General features: G+C 36.8%; 1 protein-coding gene across 2 annotated transcripts; it reads left to right on the top strand.

Annotated features, from left to right (window-relative positions):
• The first annotated feature begins 214 nt into the window (after positions 1-214).
• Positions 215-17,683, top strand: pes (pescadillo). Of its 2 annotated transcripts, none has more exons than XM_056254738.1 (15): positions 215-363; positions 684-763; positions 2,082-2,235; positions 5,801-5,910; positions 7,034-7,205; positions 7,325-7,414; positions 8,282-8,398; positions 8,495-8,572; positions 8,665-8,754; positions 11,487-11,617; positions 15,815-15,940; positions 16,517-16,701; positions 16,786-16,922; positions 17,044-17,211; positions 17,527-17,683. In XM_056254738.1, exons 1-15 carry the CDS (start codon positions 340-342, stop codon positions 17,605-17,607), a joined length of 1,743 nt encoding a protein of 580 aa, XP_056110713.1. In that variant the 5' UTR covers positions 215-339; the 3' UTR covers positions 17,608-17,683. The 2 variants fall into 2 exon arrangements, with proteins under 2 accessions (XP_056110713.1, XP_056110712.1); XM_056254737.1 differs by having other exon boundaries at positions 16,517-16,708; positions 16,790-16,922.
• Positions 17,684-18,260: the final 577 nt, after the last annotated feature.

The following is an 18,260-nucleotide window of genomic DNA, read 5'->3' as shown; positions in this document are numbered from 1 at the left end:
TATAGGCTATTGTTCATTTATGCCTTAGATAAAGATATATTGGGTATTTAAATTAACATATAATCATATTATATAATATAGTAATATTACACATGCAGTAACAGTATTACACAGACATACGTATTCGACACGACACGACACGTTCATGCATTTATATGCAGGCATTTCTGCGGGCGCACCCAATTCAAGGGTCCTACCGTCTCAGCCGACTGACGTCACACAAAACACGTGTGTTCGGAAGAAGCACGTTAGTACTGGCTCTGATCTGGGATCTCTTTACAGTGTTATTGCAATAGGTTTTATTTTAGGTTTTGTCGAGTGGAAATACCATCCGCTGTAATGGGTGGATTACAAAAGAAAAAGGTAAGGCAGCGATTCAGACCAAAACTGTCGGTAAACAAAACATGTGTTGATGAGCGCAAGGCCCTGCAAACGTGTGTGCTTAAACGCATTATACTGTATACATCTAACATTTTAAATATGCATACATATGATAAAGATATGTATGAAGATCTACAGCATAATTGTCACTTGATTTTTCAGCTGTTTGCTGCTTTGTTTGAAGAATTTAATAAGGGTTCTTATTAAGCCTAATTCATTATAAGATCTGACACACAGTGAAAATGGGTCTTTAAACGAGTCATGTCAGAGCACTTGCTAACCTGTCATTTCTTTTTGTGCAGTATGAGAGTGGATCGGCCACTAACTACATCACCAGGAATAAAGCCCGCAAGAAGCTGAGTCTGAGTCTGGCTGATTTCAGGTTAGTTAACAAAACAAAGCATCAGATTTAACTAGATGTTCTATGCTAAGGTTTTGGTCATTTTACATTCAACATATATTATATAATTGTATAGTGCATATAGAATGTCACATACTTTATTCACCGGTATGTACATTGCAGTGTATGTTTTCAACTGCTTTTTTATCTAGCTTCTAAATGACAACTAAATCTGTGCGTGGATATTTTAGAGTTCGATTGGACATGTGACCTTTGACATCAGCCACAAAGTGTATTTAAAAGTGATTTTTAAAAGATAATATTAAGCCTATTTATTTTTCCATCTTCTCAACTATATACACTTACAAAAATAAGTTAATTTTATTAAGTATAGTAAAGTTTAATTGAATTTTTTGTAGTAGGCATACTAATATCAATTTACTAGTGGTATACTTGTAAGTGTACTATTTTACTTGTCTAAATTGACCAACTTTTTAATGTATAAATATATACATTAAGTGTAACATTAGTAAACTGAGTACTACACAACTACGTTTTTCACTTGTACTGCAACTACAAGTGAACTTAGTATAGTGTACACTGATAGTTTACTAGTCAAATACAATTTTTTTAGTTTATGAAAATACACTTTGAATGAAAATACAAGTTTAGTAGTTTAATTCTGCAAGTATACTTGTAAGTGAAATTAACATCATTCTTGTTTACTATTTTATATATATATAATTTTTGCTCTTGAAGTATACTACTATGTTCCTATTTAGGTAATCATTTTTTATACTTGAAATATACCTTTAACTGTATTTTGAGTATATTCGTATGTACACTACCAGTGGAGTAGCCTACACAAAAATTCACATACTCAGAATTAGGATCATATCTGTTTTCTTTATGAATCAATATTTTCAAACAATGTTAGCTGATAAGACTGCATGTAAAACTATGTGAAAAAAGTATTTTACAGGCTATTCAATCAAAAGAGCAAACGAACTACAAGCTTTTAACTTAAGTAAATCTCGATCAAAAGATTGAATACAAGTAGTCTATAAGCCAAATATACTTAGATGTTTCTATCAGTATAAGTCATGTATACTTAAGTGTAATTTTAAGTATTTCCAAGAAGTACATAAAAAGTATACTGAAAGTTTAAAAGAAGTATATTATTAATTACACACTTATAAACTTATTTTCTAAGGGCAGTAATGCTGATAGTTAGCTTTATCATTTTAATATTTCTTCCCTGGTGTTATTTATGAACCACAGATGTATGTATTGTAACCTACTCTTTCATATTTATGCATTTAATAAAATTCATTGTGAATTAATACATCTCATTTTACAGGCGATTATGTATATTGAAAGGGATCTATCCTCATGAGCCCAAACACAAAAAGAAGGTCAACAAGGGCTCGACCGCCCCTAGAACCTTCTACCTGCTGAAAGACATCCGCTTCCTCCTGCATGAGCCCATCGTTGGCAAGTTCAGAGAGTACAAGGTGAGAACTCTGGGCAAGCTAAATGCTGCTGTGTGTTTGCAGCTGCTTTCTCTAATCCTTATTTTGATCACTTTTTCATGTACAAGTCTTGAATTACATAAGTTTTTTTTTTTTTGAAATGTCAATGACAATATAAGGGTGCGCTGCGTTCACACTTGTAGTTTGGTTCGCTTGGTTTTTTGGTCCGGACCAAAAAAAAAACATTTAGCTTGGCGTTCACAGTGGCATTTTTATCGCCGAAACTTAAGGCATAGGGATGTTCACAACCTGATTGGTCGATTTTTTTTGAGGTATTGCCTATTTTGAGACGGAACTTAGGCCATCCTTAAAAATATTTTGGTTTGCAGTAACAGAAAAAAAAAAAAAAAGGGTCGGTAGGTAGGTCTATTTTTTTTTTTTCAAGATTCAATGTAAAAAAAAAAAAGGATAATTTTGGTCATGGTGATTACGTCGGTATGAATTTAAACAAATTTGCATATCGTGACGTCACTGACTGGGTCTTCAACCCATGCCTTCGGGCGCACCATTGCGAACCTCATTCTGATGCAGGTTATAGACCACAAACAATTTGAAATCTGTGTCAAAACAAAACATATTTATTGCATTAGTTCCAGCTGCATTCAGTTGGAAAAAATATAGGCAGAATCAAAAAAAAAAAAAAAAAGCAGCCACTAGATTTCAATGAAAGTGGATTTTCAGAGGGAAACAAATAAATTAAAATGACTAATCTCACCAGCGCCGCGCCGACCAATAAAACAGCGTGTTTGGCACCATTTGTTTACATTTGACCCATACTGTTACAAGCCCCCTTTCTGGTCTAGGGGCAGGAAAGGAGGGTAACAAAAAGTTGCAGGGAGAGAGTGAGAGATGTGACCCATAAACATCTGCTATTATTAACGGAAATCAGTGAGGTCAAATGGCTAGGCGCATTGTAGGAAACTAAAGGCCGATTAAGTAGTCCTGACATATTATGGAATGGTCGATTTTCTTTTATGCAATTTAGTACATTTCGGTATGGGATGTGCTGTTTTATTGGTCATCGCGGCGCTGGTGAGATTAGTTTGCGCCGCTCTGACCATTGGCTGGCGCAAGCAAACACTTCTCCCTGCGCTGTCGAGTCTGACGCGGCTCGGTCCATTGAGCCACGCAGATTACAAGTCAGCGCAGCGCGAACTCTGTAACACCGCGCCGTTTCGTCCCCCTTTCGGTGTGTTTGGCTTCCCATACTTATGTGTGTTTGTTTGTCAGAGCGTGCAGTTGCTGTGTGACGCGCGTTCGCGGTGGGCATATCATGACGAGCTGGACGCGCTCCGAAAAAAAGCCGTTAAAGGGATAGTTCGGCCAAAAATTATATTTAACACATTACTCACCCTCAAGCCGTTCGAGATGCATATGTCAATCTTGTTTCAGACGAACACATTTTCAGTTATTTTAGAAAATGTCTTAGACCCTTCAGTGGATATAATGTGAAGCAATGGGGTCCACCTCCTTCAAGTCCCAAAATGTGCATACATCCTTCACAAAAGTAATCCATCCGGCTCCAGGGGGATAAACGAAGGCCTTCTGAGGGTAATCCGTGCGGTTTTGTCGTAAAAATATACATATTTAAAACTTTATAAAAGAAAATATCTGACTTCCGGCAACGATCGACGCACGTTCACGGGTGATGGAAGTCGGCGTACGAGGTAGGACGTAGCGTAGGAACCGTCGTGACGTAGAACGAACGCGCCGGCGCAGCCAGAGAGCAGAGCAAAACAACGTCTGCGTAGGGCTGGGCGATATAACGATAATTATCGCGATATAATTTTTCTCGATAAAACGATATCAAGAGGTCGATAAATGTTCGATAATGTTTATGCGCCAAAAGCGGAACGAAACTCATTTGAACCGCGCGCGCCACACGGACTGTTTATCCGCTCGGCTCAAAGTCCAAACGGCAGCGCGAGCTCACTAGAGCAGACGCGTTTACTCTGATCGTCTCGCTCACGAGATCCAGTGTGAAGTGCTAGAGTTCAGCGAAGAACACAAATGTTTAAAGGCAGATGAAACAGCGCTGACAAACAGGAGAAACACTGCGCGCAATGATACAGTCAATCTGAATTGATGCTGAATCCATTTAGCCTACCATGGATTTACTGTAAGGTTAGCCTAGTAATATTAACTGCACCATGAAATGTGGGATACATATTGAATTGTATAATATTATTAATGTAGACAATGTATTAAATGTCTAATGGAATATAATTATAGTATTTAATAATATATTTAACTGTTAGGCTACTGTTTTTCATACAAATACCATAGAAACCATAAAGTTACATTTTGCCATGATAGTGAGGTACTAATTTATAACGTTAGGCTATGCCTGGTTTTATCTGTGGTTATCATGATCTAAATGCATGATACTGGATGACCAATGGTTAATTTTAATAAAAGTCAAACAGTCAGAATATTACATTTTACCAAATGAAAATGTGGTTGTTAATTTTTTTTTTTAACAGATGTTACTGTTTTTGTTAATGAACATAAATTTAACAGAGTAGTATTAGCTTGAGTTAGGATGCCGATTTACTGTCAACTCACTGTCAAATATGCATTTCGAGACAAAACATGTAATTTGAATATTGCAGGCTGCACTGCAAACTGCTGAAGAAATATTTTTCTATTCAGATATTAATTTTGTTAAGGAAAAATGACAAATGTTTGAATGTTCTACCTCAGATTTGTGAAATGTTCACCTGTTTGTCAAGTGTTTGTCATGATATGTTCTGATAAAGAGTTAAAACCACAATTAACGCTCTGGTTTATACAACTTTCACTTAGGAGCAAAAATCTGCCTTTAAACTTGAAAGAAATAAAGATTTGACATTTATCGTGATAATTATCGATATCGACTGATATAAAAAAAAATATCGTGATAATTTTTTTGGGCCATATCGCCCAGCCCTACGTCTGCGTCACGACGGTTCCTACGCTACGCTACGGTCCTACCTCGTACGCCGACTTCCATCACCCGTGAACGCGCGTCGATCGTTGCCGGATCGTTACCTCAAACCATATGTGACCATAAACTCGTTAGTCAGCTAGAAAAATTAATTCTAAAGAGGAGCATTTTGCTAAATATATACACCATATTACATATTCATTATTATTTTTAATGTTCTTCGATATTTAATGCATGTTTGAATAAATCTGGCAAGTTTTTATGACAGCCACCATTTAAATGTTTATATTTCATATAACTTTATTATTATAAAAATAAATAAGTGTAATTTAAGTGTTTGTATAGCTTCAAATCAGTTCATTTTTACCTTCAATATTATAGTAGTAGGCTAATGAAGCCTAGTAGGCTACAACTGACTCCCATAGTTTACAGCATTAGTTAAGAGATTTGTTTTCTTTGAGAATTTGCCATGTATTGTACCTGATATCCAAAATAATCAATATTGAATCGAATCAGAATCGAATCGAATTGCAAGCTTGTGAATCGAAATTGAATCGAATTGTGAAATTTGTGTCAATACCCAGCCCTGCTGTGTACTCACTGTATATTACTTGATTATAGATTTTTGTGCGTAAACTGCGGAAGGCTTATGGCAAGGCTGAGTGGGGTGGAGTGGAGAGACTGAAAGAGAACAAGCCTGTGTACAAACTGGACCACATCATCAAGGAGAGGTGAGCGTAAATGCAGTGCTGTGTGTTGGCCTGCAGAGGACACACTTCAACTCTCTGGCTCAACAACAACAACAACATGCTGTTAAAGACTTTTCTGTGTTCAGACAGTGTTATGTGATAAGCACCTATTTGTGTCCAAACACTGTTGTGAGTCTGGGAAGAGTCTCTCAGCCCCTGTCCACAAAACAGATCAGTTGTGAGAAATTCAAAAAGTCACATAAGAATCTGATACTTTAATTATCTTGGCCCGACTCACTGTAGACCGTTTGTCTCTTCATCCGTCCTTCTGCCTCTGTTTACAACTGTTGCATCAGCAAGGTTTAGGATTTAGAATGTGAAGTTTTTATTTATTTATCCCCCAAGTAGAACATGCACAAAATTTTGGGGTCGGTAAGATTTTTAAATGTTTTTTGAAAGTATCTTGTGTTCAACGAGACTGCATTTATTTGATAAAATGGTAATATTGTGAAATATTATTACAATTTAAAGTGATCTGTTTGAATGTATTTTAGTGTCACAGGATCATTCAGAAATCATTGTAATATGCCGATTTGATGTTCAAGAGATATTTCCTATTATCAGTGTTGAAAACATTTGTGCTACTTATTTTGAATGGAAACAATGCGGGGTTTTTTTTTTTTGTTCAGGATTATTTGATGAATAGAAAGTTCAAAAGAATAGCATTTATTTGAAATGAATCTTTTGTATCATTCTAAATACCCTTACTGTCGTTCTTAATTTATCCTTGCTGAATAAAAGTATTCATTTCTTTCAAAGAAAAAAACAAAAAAAATCATTGTTACTAATATGACTGGGCAAATTTTGCAATACTACAATAAAGACATTGGGCTTGTATTAGCCATTTGAATTAGAAATTGAACTAGAAAATACTATGAAAAAGCTTTACAAGTGCATCTACTTGAGTGGGGAAATTTCCAAAACTGTTAGTTAAACTTATTTTACCATAACTTGTCAAATCTTCTTTAAAATCTGCCACCATATTTAACTTCACTACGCTGTGTTCAGCTGCCACGTTGATCAACTTAAATTTTTTCTTCTATTTTTCTATAAGTGTTTTGTCATCTCCTTGTGTACGGTTTATAAAATAAGTTTGTTTTTCCAGATATCCCACGTTCATTGATGCTCTTCGAGATGTAGATGATTCCCTCTCTATGTGTTTCCTGTTCTCTACATTTGCTCGCACGGGAAAGTGCCACGTTCAGACGATTCAGCTGTGCCGGAGACTCAGTGTCGAGTGGATGAATTACGTTATCTCCTCACGCTCCCTGAAAAAGGTGTTGTATTACATATGCTAAGAGTGAAAAGTGTGAATAAAAAAAATCAATTATTCATTAATGTTACAGTCTATTATCAATCACTTCTCTGACTCTTTATGATTTATTTTTTCCTTCAGGTTTTTCTTTCCATTAAGGGCATTTACTACCAGGCAGAGGTATTGGGGCAAACCATCACATGGATCATACCATATCAGTTTGCCCATGATGTGAGTATAAAATAGTTGATTTTTTTCTGCCCTATTTTACTGAAGTACCACACACGAAAAAATCTTGAAGCAGGTTTGATCCCAAATAGGGACAAAATTGTGACATTAATATTTAGACATAATAGTAAAAAAAAATGTAAACAAATTAATACTTTTATTTGAAAAGGACACATTGAAATTGATAGAGATAAAGACATTTATAATGTTACAAAATATTTCAGTTTGAAATAAATGCTGGACTATAATTATCAAACAGTTGTCATGAAACAAATGTATGGCAGTTTCCACAAACAAATTTCACCATTGATAATAATTAGAAATGTTTCTTGAGCAGCAAATCAGCATATTAGAAGGATCACACTGAAGACTGGAGTAATGATGCTTTGAGGTCACAGAAAATAATTGACATTTTAAAATATATTCAAATAGAAAAGTTATTTTAAATTGTAATAATATTTCATATAATATTACTATTTTAACCAAAATTATGTTTGATCAAATGCATGCAATCTTGGTGAGTATAAGAGGCTTCTTTCAAAAACGATAAAAAAATCGTACAAACTTTTGAACAGTAGGGTATGTTGTTACTGTTTGCAACGCACCAAGTTTGCAGTTTTGGGTTGCACAAGTGAGCTCTAGGTGAATAGACTAATGAACGACTTTATTTTGAAGAAATGTGATTTCTATTATTATTATTAAGGAATTGGATTTATTAAACGTTTGTGTCTTTATCATATTGCTGTTGTTACCTATGTTAAAATCATTGATCATCTGGGTCAGTGTCTTAGTATGATGCAGTATTTTGGATGCTGAGGTCTTTCATGATGACCGTTTAATATAACACACCCCTGTCCCTGTTTTCCTCAGCACCCTACAGATGTGGACTACAGAGTCATGGCCACATTTACAGAATTCTACACAACACTGCTTGGCTTTGTCAACTTCCGTCTTTACCAGACTCTCAACCTTGTCTACCCGCCCAAGGTATCAAATGTGCTTCCTTTAAATGCCTTTATATTATGCAGTAGCAGAATTCCAGTTGGGAATTGAATCTCTCTCTCTCTTTTTTTTTCATGTTAGCTTGATGGACAAGGAGAGATCAATCTCAAATCAGAGTTTGAAGAAGATTATGCCCTGGAATCAGAAAGCTATACTGAGGTATAAGACTAGTTTCTCTTTTCATATCAACATGAACTTGTGCCAAATATTACAGTGTGTTTAAAGACTTGCCTCTTCACATCTCCCACCAGAAACTGTCAGCGTTGAGTGCCAGTCTGGCCCGTATGGTCCCATCAGCGGAGGAGGAGGAGACAGAACTGGACCATTTCCCTACTGAAGGGGTGAGCGAGTGACAGCTGTCTTCATTTTTAAGGAATGTCACAGTGAGGAAATGTTCCTAAATTTCCCACCGGTTAATAAACATGCAGGGCTTAAAGTATTCCGGCCGGGGGCAGGTCCGGCCTCCGGCGCAGGCAAAATTGATTAATCAGGCTGCAAATTACAGTCGGAGGCACTTTCGGCGCGGACGCGCTTGGAAAAAACGAGTGCGCCGCTTACATTATGAGCGCGCATACCGCGCGGCTACATTTGAAACTGGGAACTTGAATGCGGTTTGATATTTTCGAGTCAATTGATTTCACCTACCAATCATATGAGAGGAGCGCAGCTCTAACTAACGTCACAAGCCTATCAGAAGCAGAGCAGGGCGGGTCCTGGCAACAGTGTGATTGAGATCCATCCATACCTCACGTTAGCATCGTCGGTGAAAGCATGGAGCGCAGAACTCCACAAACAACATCAGGTGACTTTAATGTCATCATGGATGAAAAGAAAGAAAGGAGATGTGAGTTGGTTGATTTCGTAAATTAGCTCAGGTCAGCGTAATCATATTTTCTGTCTACACCTTTTGATGTTAGCCTTATGTTGACTGAGCTAACATTAACACGTACACTGCTGCTAGGTAACTTCAGACTGTTAGTTAAATATTTAATGTAGAACATTCTGTGTAGCTTACTTTAAAAAAACATTGTGTGTAGGCCTACCATGAAAACGAGTCCACTTTAAACCGCTTCATTTTCTGTCAGCAATGTATGACAAGTAAAGTTAGTGCTGTCAATGTTAACGTATGCGATTTCTTTTTTTTTTTTTTTGTCCAGCTTTAATGTTTTAAAATATTTAACACAATTAACGCTGCATCCGTTCTTTGTCATTCTTTAGCTAGGGTTATGATCACGCTCTTATTAGTTATTAGTTTGTCCACCAAATGCTTTAAACCTTTAATGTGCGACAAGATAAAAGAGAACACACTTCAGTAAATGTCCTCCTCACACACACACACGAGGCACAAAAAGTCGCAAACCAGTATCGGATTTTCTTTCGCGCTTGAACGAACAATAACACACACATTTATGCCACAATGTCAGTTTTTTCGAGTATCCTCACAAGAATCAATCATTATTAACTTTAAATGAGTTAAATAAAATCTTAAATGGAAGTAAAGAGTAGTGAGAGAATAAAACGCGTGAGATCCTGTCACCAGCTGTAGATCTTAAAGTGACAGTAGCCACTAATTCTGTCTGTCAGTAAAGTTAACCAAAGAACAAAGGGAACAGAGAAAACTACTAACTACTCTTTGACTAAAGAACGCTTGTAGCTTTAATAAGGATTAATCTAATTTAATTAATAATTTATGCAGTGCGGACTATTTTATAACCCTAAAATTGTGGGGGAAAGAATTTATCGAGACAGCATTAGCTATATTAATATCAGTGATACTGGCCTTCATTAATAAAAAGATGCCATAAATGGTTCCATTTGAAGATAAGTCAGTCTGTGCAGTTTTTCTGAAAAATTCCCATGTATTTGTCAACAAAAGTCCGCCGAATGGATGAATTTTGTATCATGATTTTTGACAGCTCCTGGGCTTTTGTGAAAACAACAGATTATACTTCCACACTTTTGTACATTTTTGTATTTTGTGTAACTGCTGGAACAGCCGTTTCATTCAGATTTGTTCATAGTAGTCTAATTATTTCCGATTCTTTGCAGCCTTTAGTCACTGCCTACAACACGCTGGATCCTTCACTGGAAACTGAAAGTAACTCACTCCTGCTAAATGTTTACTCTTTGAATTATTTCACTCGGGAGCAATACAAGTCGATACCATTGTGACTAAAAGTTTGCCAAGAAGTGTTTCATATTCAAGCTAGGCGCTTCTTGTTAAGCTTATAGCAGACTGGGAGTGGCCTTGGACAGTAACATATCCAGTGCATTGTGGGTGTTGAAGTTTTCCTACCTAATTGGCAAAAGGGAAGACCACAGCCTTGTTTCTCTGTTTTCTCTAGTCAGGTAGCAACGATTTCAATTTTTTTCGCCTTTCTACCACATTTTTATTAAATGTCCATTTTGCCAACAGTGAATGACCCCTTTAAAACCTGTACACTTACTAAAAACCAAATTAACCAGTGATTATTTGTACAATTTATATTAATGACGTTGTTATTTAGACCTAAAATAGCTATTAAAAAAAATAGTTTGAGGCAAAAATGGAAGACATGAAAACATGATACAAAGTTCAAAGTTTTTAAATTGAATAACTACCGGTAATAAAGTTATTTGTAGAGCACCTTTCATAAAATGCTGCTCAAAGTGGTTTACAGGTCAGAATATAGAAAGCATTTAGCAGAGCTGTATTGTAGCAAACTCAAAGCCGTCAGACTCCTCTCAGCTTGCTAAAGCACACGTGGCCTCTGTAATTACTATATGAATCCACAATAACTTTCCACTCTTCAAGTTCACTAAAAGAAAGTGTCACAAGACGCTTGCTATTTAGTCACACATGACGTGTGCGAGTCAGTGAAGCATTTAACCCGTGGTTTGATTCATTGTTGTTTTGGACGGACCTCGCATCCTCATGTTTCATGTTCACTGAGGGAGACTGTTGCTATGGTTACACGACGAAGGTGTTAAAAAAACATTCTGATGAAACCGGCGTGACTGCAGGTGAACTTTGTCCTCATTATTTAATGCAGCTTTTATTGAGCTTTATTTATATATGCACTTTCAAATACAGGAGGACCTGGAGAAGATGGAGGTGAGAGAGAAGATGGAGCAGGAGCAGATCAAACAGAAGAAGTTCTTCGAGGGCCTGAAGTTTTTCCTAAACAGAGAAGTTCCCAGGGAATCGCTGGCTTTTGTGATCAGGTGTGACACGCCAGCTCATTTTTATCACACGTCATTCTATCTATGGCACTTTCCTTAAATAGGGTACAAATTGGTGTGTTTTCCTTTGAGATCTTGTTCACAAATCCCATGTTCCTAAGAGGTATTAGATATTTTTGATATTCTAGTCAAATTAACATGAAAATATTTGCATTTGTCCCATCTCAGTGGTTTTCGTTTTCTCAAATGTATGCGGTAGTGATGTATGTCTCGAGACCGGTCTTGGTCTCGAGACCGGTCTCGAGACCACTTTTACGTGGTCTCGGTCTTGTCACGGCCTTGACGGTCTTTGGTCTCGGTCTTGTCTTGGTCTCGGACCTCTCGGTCTTGTCTAGGTCTCGCTGTCTCAAACCGACATAGTGGTCAGGGGATTGAGCAATACAATACTACAATATCCACGACGATATCCGCAACGTATTGAAGCGCGCGTCCGAGTGAAGACAGTGCGGTGCGCGCGAGCCACGCGAGAAAACACTGTATCCGCGCCACTGATCGCAGCGGCAACGAGCACTTTGATCACTTGATTTAAAAAACACATATCATGTACAGTTTTTGATATATTAATATTTAGTAAAACACATATCAGTGACATGATGGGATTCAGGAGATTTTGGGTAACTGCACAACTGACAGATGACTTTGAGCGCACCGCTAACGGTGTGTGTGTGTGTGTGTGTGTGTAACCATAGCGACAAAAACGACCAACTTTCGGATCCTGCACTTAAGCCTATAATTTCGTTTTTAAAAATATAATTATGTATTTAAAAGTTGCAGAATGGATTCATTTGGAGACTTCGAAATCAGCAGAGATAGGCAGGCAAATGCAAAACAACATTTGACAAGTTATTGCTTAACTTCAACACTAATGTTTTTTTCCCCTCCGGTCTCGACTTGGTCTCGGTCTTAGTCTCGACTTGGTCTTGGTCTCGACTTGGTCTGTCTTGGTCTTGGTCTTGGTCTTGTCTTGGTCTCGATACCATCTGGTCTTGGTAGTGTCTTGCTCTCGGTTTAGGCGGTCTCGACTACAAGTCTAGTATGCGGCAATACAAATCATGCTATAATGTCATAATTGTGACTGTTTAATTGATATTCAGTTCACTGTAGAAATATTTTTTTAATTATCTAATTTTAACTAACAAATCATGTAATGTTTAGCTGTTTCCCACACTGTTGCTGCATAGGTTTTTCCTTTATTAAAAATGTATCGTTCTCTGTGACATCATTTGTACAGCACAATGGAATAATTGAATTTTCTCAACTTGTATTTATCAAGCTCAACTATTCAACCCTATAATCAAAGTTATTGTAATCAAATAAAGGTATCTAATCAATATTTTTTCTTAAAATGATTGAAAATATAATTGTATCAATAACTAGTAACTACAAACAACCATTTGCTACCAACCTACATTCATTCAGGCAAAATTGTGTTTTTTATTTGTATATATGTGTGTGTGTGTGTGTATGTATATATATATATATATATATATATATATATATATACACACACACACATACATACACACTAGGGATGGCTCGATACCACAATTTTGGCTTCGGTACGATACCAGAACCTAATACCTCGGTATCGATACTAAATCGATACCACAGGTAAAAAAAAATAAAAACGGCCTCAATTTAAGTGACACTTAAAAAACACTGCTTGAAACTCTCCACTACCAAATGTGCAAAGAAAAGGTATCAAAATGTAAAAAATAATAATAATAATAATTCAGTCAGGGACTCATACATACATTGGACTCATAACGAACATCTTTCGTTAAATTTTGAAGAAAAAAAAAACCTTGAAATTATACATTTAAAATAGGTTAATATCTATAATAATAGATTAAAGGCACACTGTGGAATTTTTGGCCACTAGGGTGCGCTCGCCCTGTAATTTTCACGTCTAGTGCCCCTAGAGGCCACAAGCGCCGCAGCATTGTCGCGAAAGTCAACAAACAGTCAACCTCCCGTGTCTTTATGTGTGTGCAGATGGCATTTGATTTGTATGTTGGAGAAAGTTAATCGATTCACTACTGACCAAAATAATAATATAAATCTAAGATTAATAATATAAATCCTATAAAGAAAACAAATTGAATAAAAGTAGCATACGCAGAAAACAATGTCTGATCAGGTAAGTCGCATTGGCAAGGGTTGCCCAATCCTGCTCCTGCCGATCGTCTGTCCTGCACAGTTCATCTCCAACCCTAATCAAACACACCTGAAGCAAACAATTAACGTCTTCAGGATCTCTTTGCAATGGGTTGGAGATGAAATCGAGTAACGTTAGTCGGGAAATCGTGTAACAAAACTGATATAACTCACTACATATTTCCGTTATTTGTAGTCTTCAGTTTGTTTTTCCTTTTACACAAATACAAACATATATGAGCTGAAAGGAAAAAATAACATTTACATTTGTATACGGCAGTATGTTGTGACTGACTTATATCAGTTTTGTTACACGAATTCGCAGTAAATATGACATTATATATACACTTTTATGCCGATGTTTATTTTAAACTCTCCCTTTTTTTTTTTTTTTTTTCTCCTCTGACAAAATCTTTGCTTTCTTCGCTTTCTTCCGAGTAGCTCGCTGTTGATTCAGCCATGACGACAACATTCAGACGCCGGCAGTCAAACGCGAGTTGAGCTCTCACGTTAGAATTTGAGGAAGTTGGGGTGGTGGGGGAAGTGACGTATGCCGTAAAGCGGTCGAATTTTGTAGTTCTTTTTGTGCTCGGGTTCCTACCCGAAACCCGAAGTTACATAGTGCTAGTAAAAGCGATACAGACACCTTCAGGCTACGGCAGACGTGTCATTCAACCTATTGTAAGTCGATGTACCATCTCAATGGGTTTTGGTAATATATTATAAAGGTTGAAAAGTTCCACAGTGTGCCTTTAACATATAATAATAATAATAGAATAATGAAATGACATTGTAAACCATTAGCTGTCATGCATCAACAGAGAATTATCAACATTTATTGCATTTATTCATCTTGGTTTGGTTACTGTTTGGGTTCATATTAATGCATTCCATAAAGCAATGTTAACATGGTAAACATGTATTAGTATATTTAATTTTCGCCAGTGCAGCACTAATATGCCATTCATTTTACTATCACTAATACTAAAATTAATATTATTCAAATTTGTATTCTTTATTCATTCAAATTCAATTAATATATGTTTGTTTGAGAGTGCAAAAATGATGAGACCTAAACTTAATTGGTTCTAGCGTGTCATGCAAGCAGATTTGAGCTTTCGTGTTTAACGTATCATATATAATTGATAAGCTCTTATGTATGTGCGCTGTTCAGTGTTCAATAAAAGTCTAAATTAAATCAGTTGAATGATGGACTAACCTGTCGATCTCTGAACTCTTTGAACAAGTCAAGATGAGCAACTGACAAGTCAAGTGCTTCGGCAGATTTGATGTGTTGCCTCCCCGTTTGCAGAGTGGTGCATTGAGATCTGTTTCTTTACTTTTCTCATTACTTTTGTTGGCAAAGTAATGCCTTATTTCACTAATACTGTTCTCTCTATTTATTAATTTCGGGCGTGTAGAAATTCGAATGAGCTTCGTTTGATCCATCGTGTTCCTCAGTTGTCACCGTTTGCCGGTTTCGCGTGACCCGTGTCAGTTTAGGTAGCGCACTGCCGCCTAGCGGTGAATTTCGAAACAGCAGCGCATCAAATACCGAATTGAACAAAATTATGATATTGTACCGTTTGATATGTAGTATATACCGGTATTTTTGCAGTACCGGTATACCGCGCATCCCTAATACACACACCTAAACATTATTAGTTGTTTGCGATTTTAAAACCTAATTACCTTTTCTAATGTGGGAATATATATACATATTTTTTTATTAGGAAAAAAAAAACGCAAAAGCTAAACAAATTAGGTTTTAAAATTGCAAACCTTGTATAAAAGAAAAACTAAATTTATTTTATTTTATCTTCCTTAGTTTTTTCCAAAGTCCCTATTTGTGGAAAGTGTCATAAGTTTACAGTGTGATAAGTTTACAGTGTGATTGGTTTTACTCTGTGATTTACAAGTAACTGTTCATAGATGTGTGTGTTTTTCTAAGGCTATAGTATGTGTAGTTTGCACCAAATGTAGTGTTTTTGTCTTTGTATAAGAATGTCTTCCATTGTGCAGGTGTTTCGGTGGAGAGGTGTCCTGGGATAAATCACTGTGCATTGGCAGCACATATGATGCCGCAGACGAAACGATCACACATCACATTGTGGACAGACCCAGCATTGACAAACAGTATATCAACAGGTCTGACCCCAACTCTCTCTGATTGTATGCATAATAATCAGGGCTTGACATTAACTTTTTTGCGCCCACCAGCCACTGTGGCTAGTGGTTTTCTAAAGTTACTAGCCACTCAGCATTTTCACTGGCCACAATTTTGACTGATACCATGAGGAAAAACTGCCATATAGATATTTTTTTATATTATCTCATAATTTGGCAGCAGGTATATTAGGCTGCTGTCACTTTAATACCCCATTATAGTGTTACACATGCATATTTTTCTCAACTGTTTACTTTCACTTAAAACATAACTGACTGTTTGCGTGAATACTCACAAAGACTGGCATTTTGACATTATTTTGTGTGTTTTGACTGTTTTTGCACAATAAGCAGTGAAAAGAACTCGATTTAGTACTGTGAGGCGGCTTTATGTACACACTACATTGCACTTAGTTTATAATTTCAGATGCCTTTTTAAAATGCAACAATTGAAAAAAGTATATATTATATACAAAATTATTGGCGGGTGTTAACATCAAGCTATGTAAGCAATAATAATGTATATTCTTGTACTTAATGCATTTCTCATCCTTGCAGGTACTACATCCAGCCCCAGTGGGTGTATGACTCTGTCAACGCAAAGATACTGTTACCCGTAGAGGAATACTTCCTTGGAGTTACACTGCCGCCCCATCTGTCACCATTCGTGGAGGAGACTGAGGGAGATTACGTGCCTCCTGAGAAGCTCAAGCTCATGGCCCTGCAGAGAGGAGAGAAGCCACGTGAGGGCTTTTGCCATAAGGATTTTGATATGATCACGTGTGAATGTTGAGTGATTGTTGACTTAAAAAATGGACTCTTCACAGAAACGGAAGACGAAGAGGAGGAAGAAGAGGATGAGGACGACGAGGACGAGGAGGAAGTTGATCAAAGTGAGGAAGAAGATGAGGCTGAAGATGAGGCAAATCTAGCTGAAATGGAGGAGAAGAGATCTCGGGGAAAGGTAAGATAGTTTAAAAATTTTGCAGTGTCGCTTTTTGACGCCATTGACATAAGTAACAACATTTAACCCATCAAGTCAGACGAATATGTTAAATAAATGTCATGTGCTGGTTCTCCCTCAGAGCTTGTCAGTAAAGGTGACTCCTGGGAAAGCCAAAGCAGAGAACCGTAAGCGAGCCGCAGAGGAGGAGAAAGCAGAGGAGAAGAGGCTGGCCATCATGATGATGAAGAAGAGAGAGAAATACCTCTATGACAAGATCATGTTTGGCAAGAAGAGAAACGTCAGAGAGGTAAGCCTGCGTAGAAATAGTTGTCAGGAACCATTTTACAATTGTATATGCTCTCTTTTTAGGTAAATAATTTTAAAAAGAATTGTATAGAGCTAGACCCATTTAACATTATTTTATGCAGTAAGATAAGTCTATGATGTTGAAAATGTGTGCTTTGGTTAATGGTTAAACGAGTAAATGTAGCACTAATTAAGAGCTGGAACAGTGGCTGTGAAAGACCTTTTAAAAGGTGCTTGACCTACATTCGGCTCATTATTTAAGCTCCAGTGACCTTGATCGACTTTGTTCATGAATCTAATGCACCCTTTCCAACAGGCTAACAAGCTAGCTGCTAAGAGGAAAGCCCATGATGACGCCAGCAAGGAAGACAAGAAGAAGAAAAAGAAAAAGTGCTGAAGGACTGATTTGTATATGTATTAAAGTGCTTCTTGTGCTTTTTTCCCCCTCTGTGAAGAGACTTGGAGGAGTGTTTCTTCTCTGGTTTCAACTCCTTGCATCATTTAATGGGGATTGTACACGAGTCACTGAACTCTGTCATTTTCAATGACTACCGAGCTTTCATTCTGCATTTCTTGTCTGTCTTTGTGTTGGGCCTAACTTTGATTGACACATTTCTAATAAACAAAAGAAGATTATTATTATCTTAACGGACTTAATGTTTCATTTCTTTTTTTTGTTTCATGTGAAATTGTACTAGCTGGGATAAATGCAATTACGTTTAGAAACAACTTCCCTAAAACGAACTGCTGGAATGTCAGTATTGTAAGTACAACCCCAAATCCAGAGAATTTGGGACATTTTGTAAAAATGCAATAAAATCAAGAATTTGATATTTGTTAATTCTCTTGAACCTTTATTTAACTGACAAAAGTACAAAGAAAAGATTTTCAGAGTTTTTTTGCACTGACCAACTTAAATGTATTTTGTAAATATAAACAATTTTGATGGCTGCAACATAGGCAGGCTTACCACTGCGTCACATCCTTTTAATTACACTTGTTTGGGAATGTTTGGGAATTGATGAAGTTTTGCAAGTGGACTTTTTGCCC

The sequence above is a fragment of the Rhinichthys klamathensis genome, unplaced genomic scaffold, assembly GCF_029890125.1.
Source record: "Rhinichthys klamathensis goyatoka isolate OS25496 unplaced genomic scaffold, OSU_Roscu_1.1 h1tg000114l_1, whole genome shotgun sequence".
In the NCBI taxonomy this organism is placed as follows: Eukaryota; Metazoa; Chordata; class Actinopteri; order Cypriniformes; family Leuciscidae; genus Rhinichthys; species Rhinichthys klamathensis.
The sequence above is the reverse complement of the archived record's forward strand: the minus strand, read 5'-3'. Positions and strand labels throughout refer to the sequence as shown.

What these genes read in the sequence shown, in the direction of transcription:
- pes (XM_056254737.1), top strand. Translation starts at nt 340, where the DNA reads ATGGGTGGATTACAAAAGAAAAAG. An exon ending in GACCACATCATCAAGGAGAG is followed by an intron (nt 5,911 to 7,033) that starts GTGAGCGTAAAT and finishes TTGTTTTTCCAG; the next exon opens with ATATCCCACGTTCATTGATG. An exon ending in GACAAACAGTATATCAACAG is followed by an intron (nt 15,941 to 16,516) that starts GTCTGACCCCAA and finishes TCATCCTTGCAG; the next exon opens with GTACTACATCCAGCCCCAGT.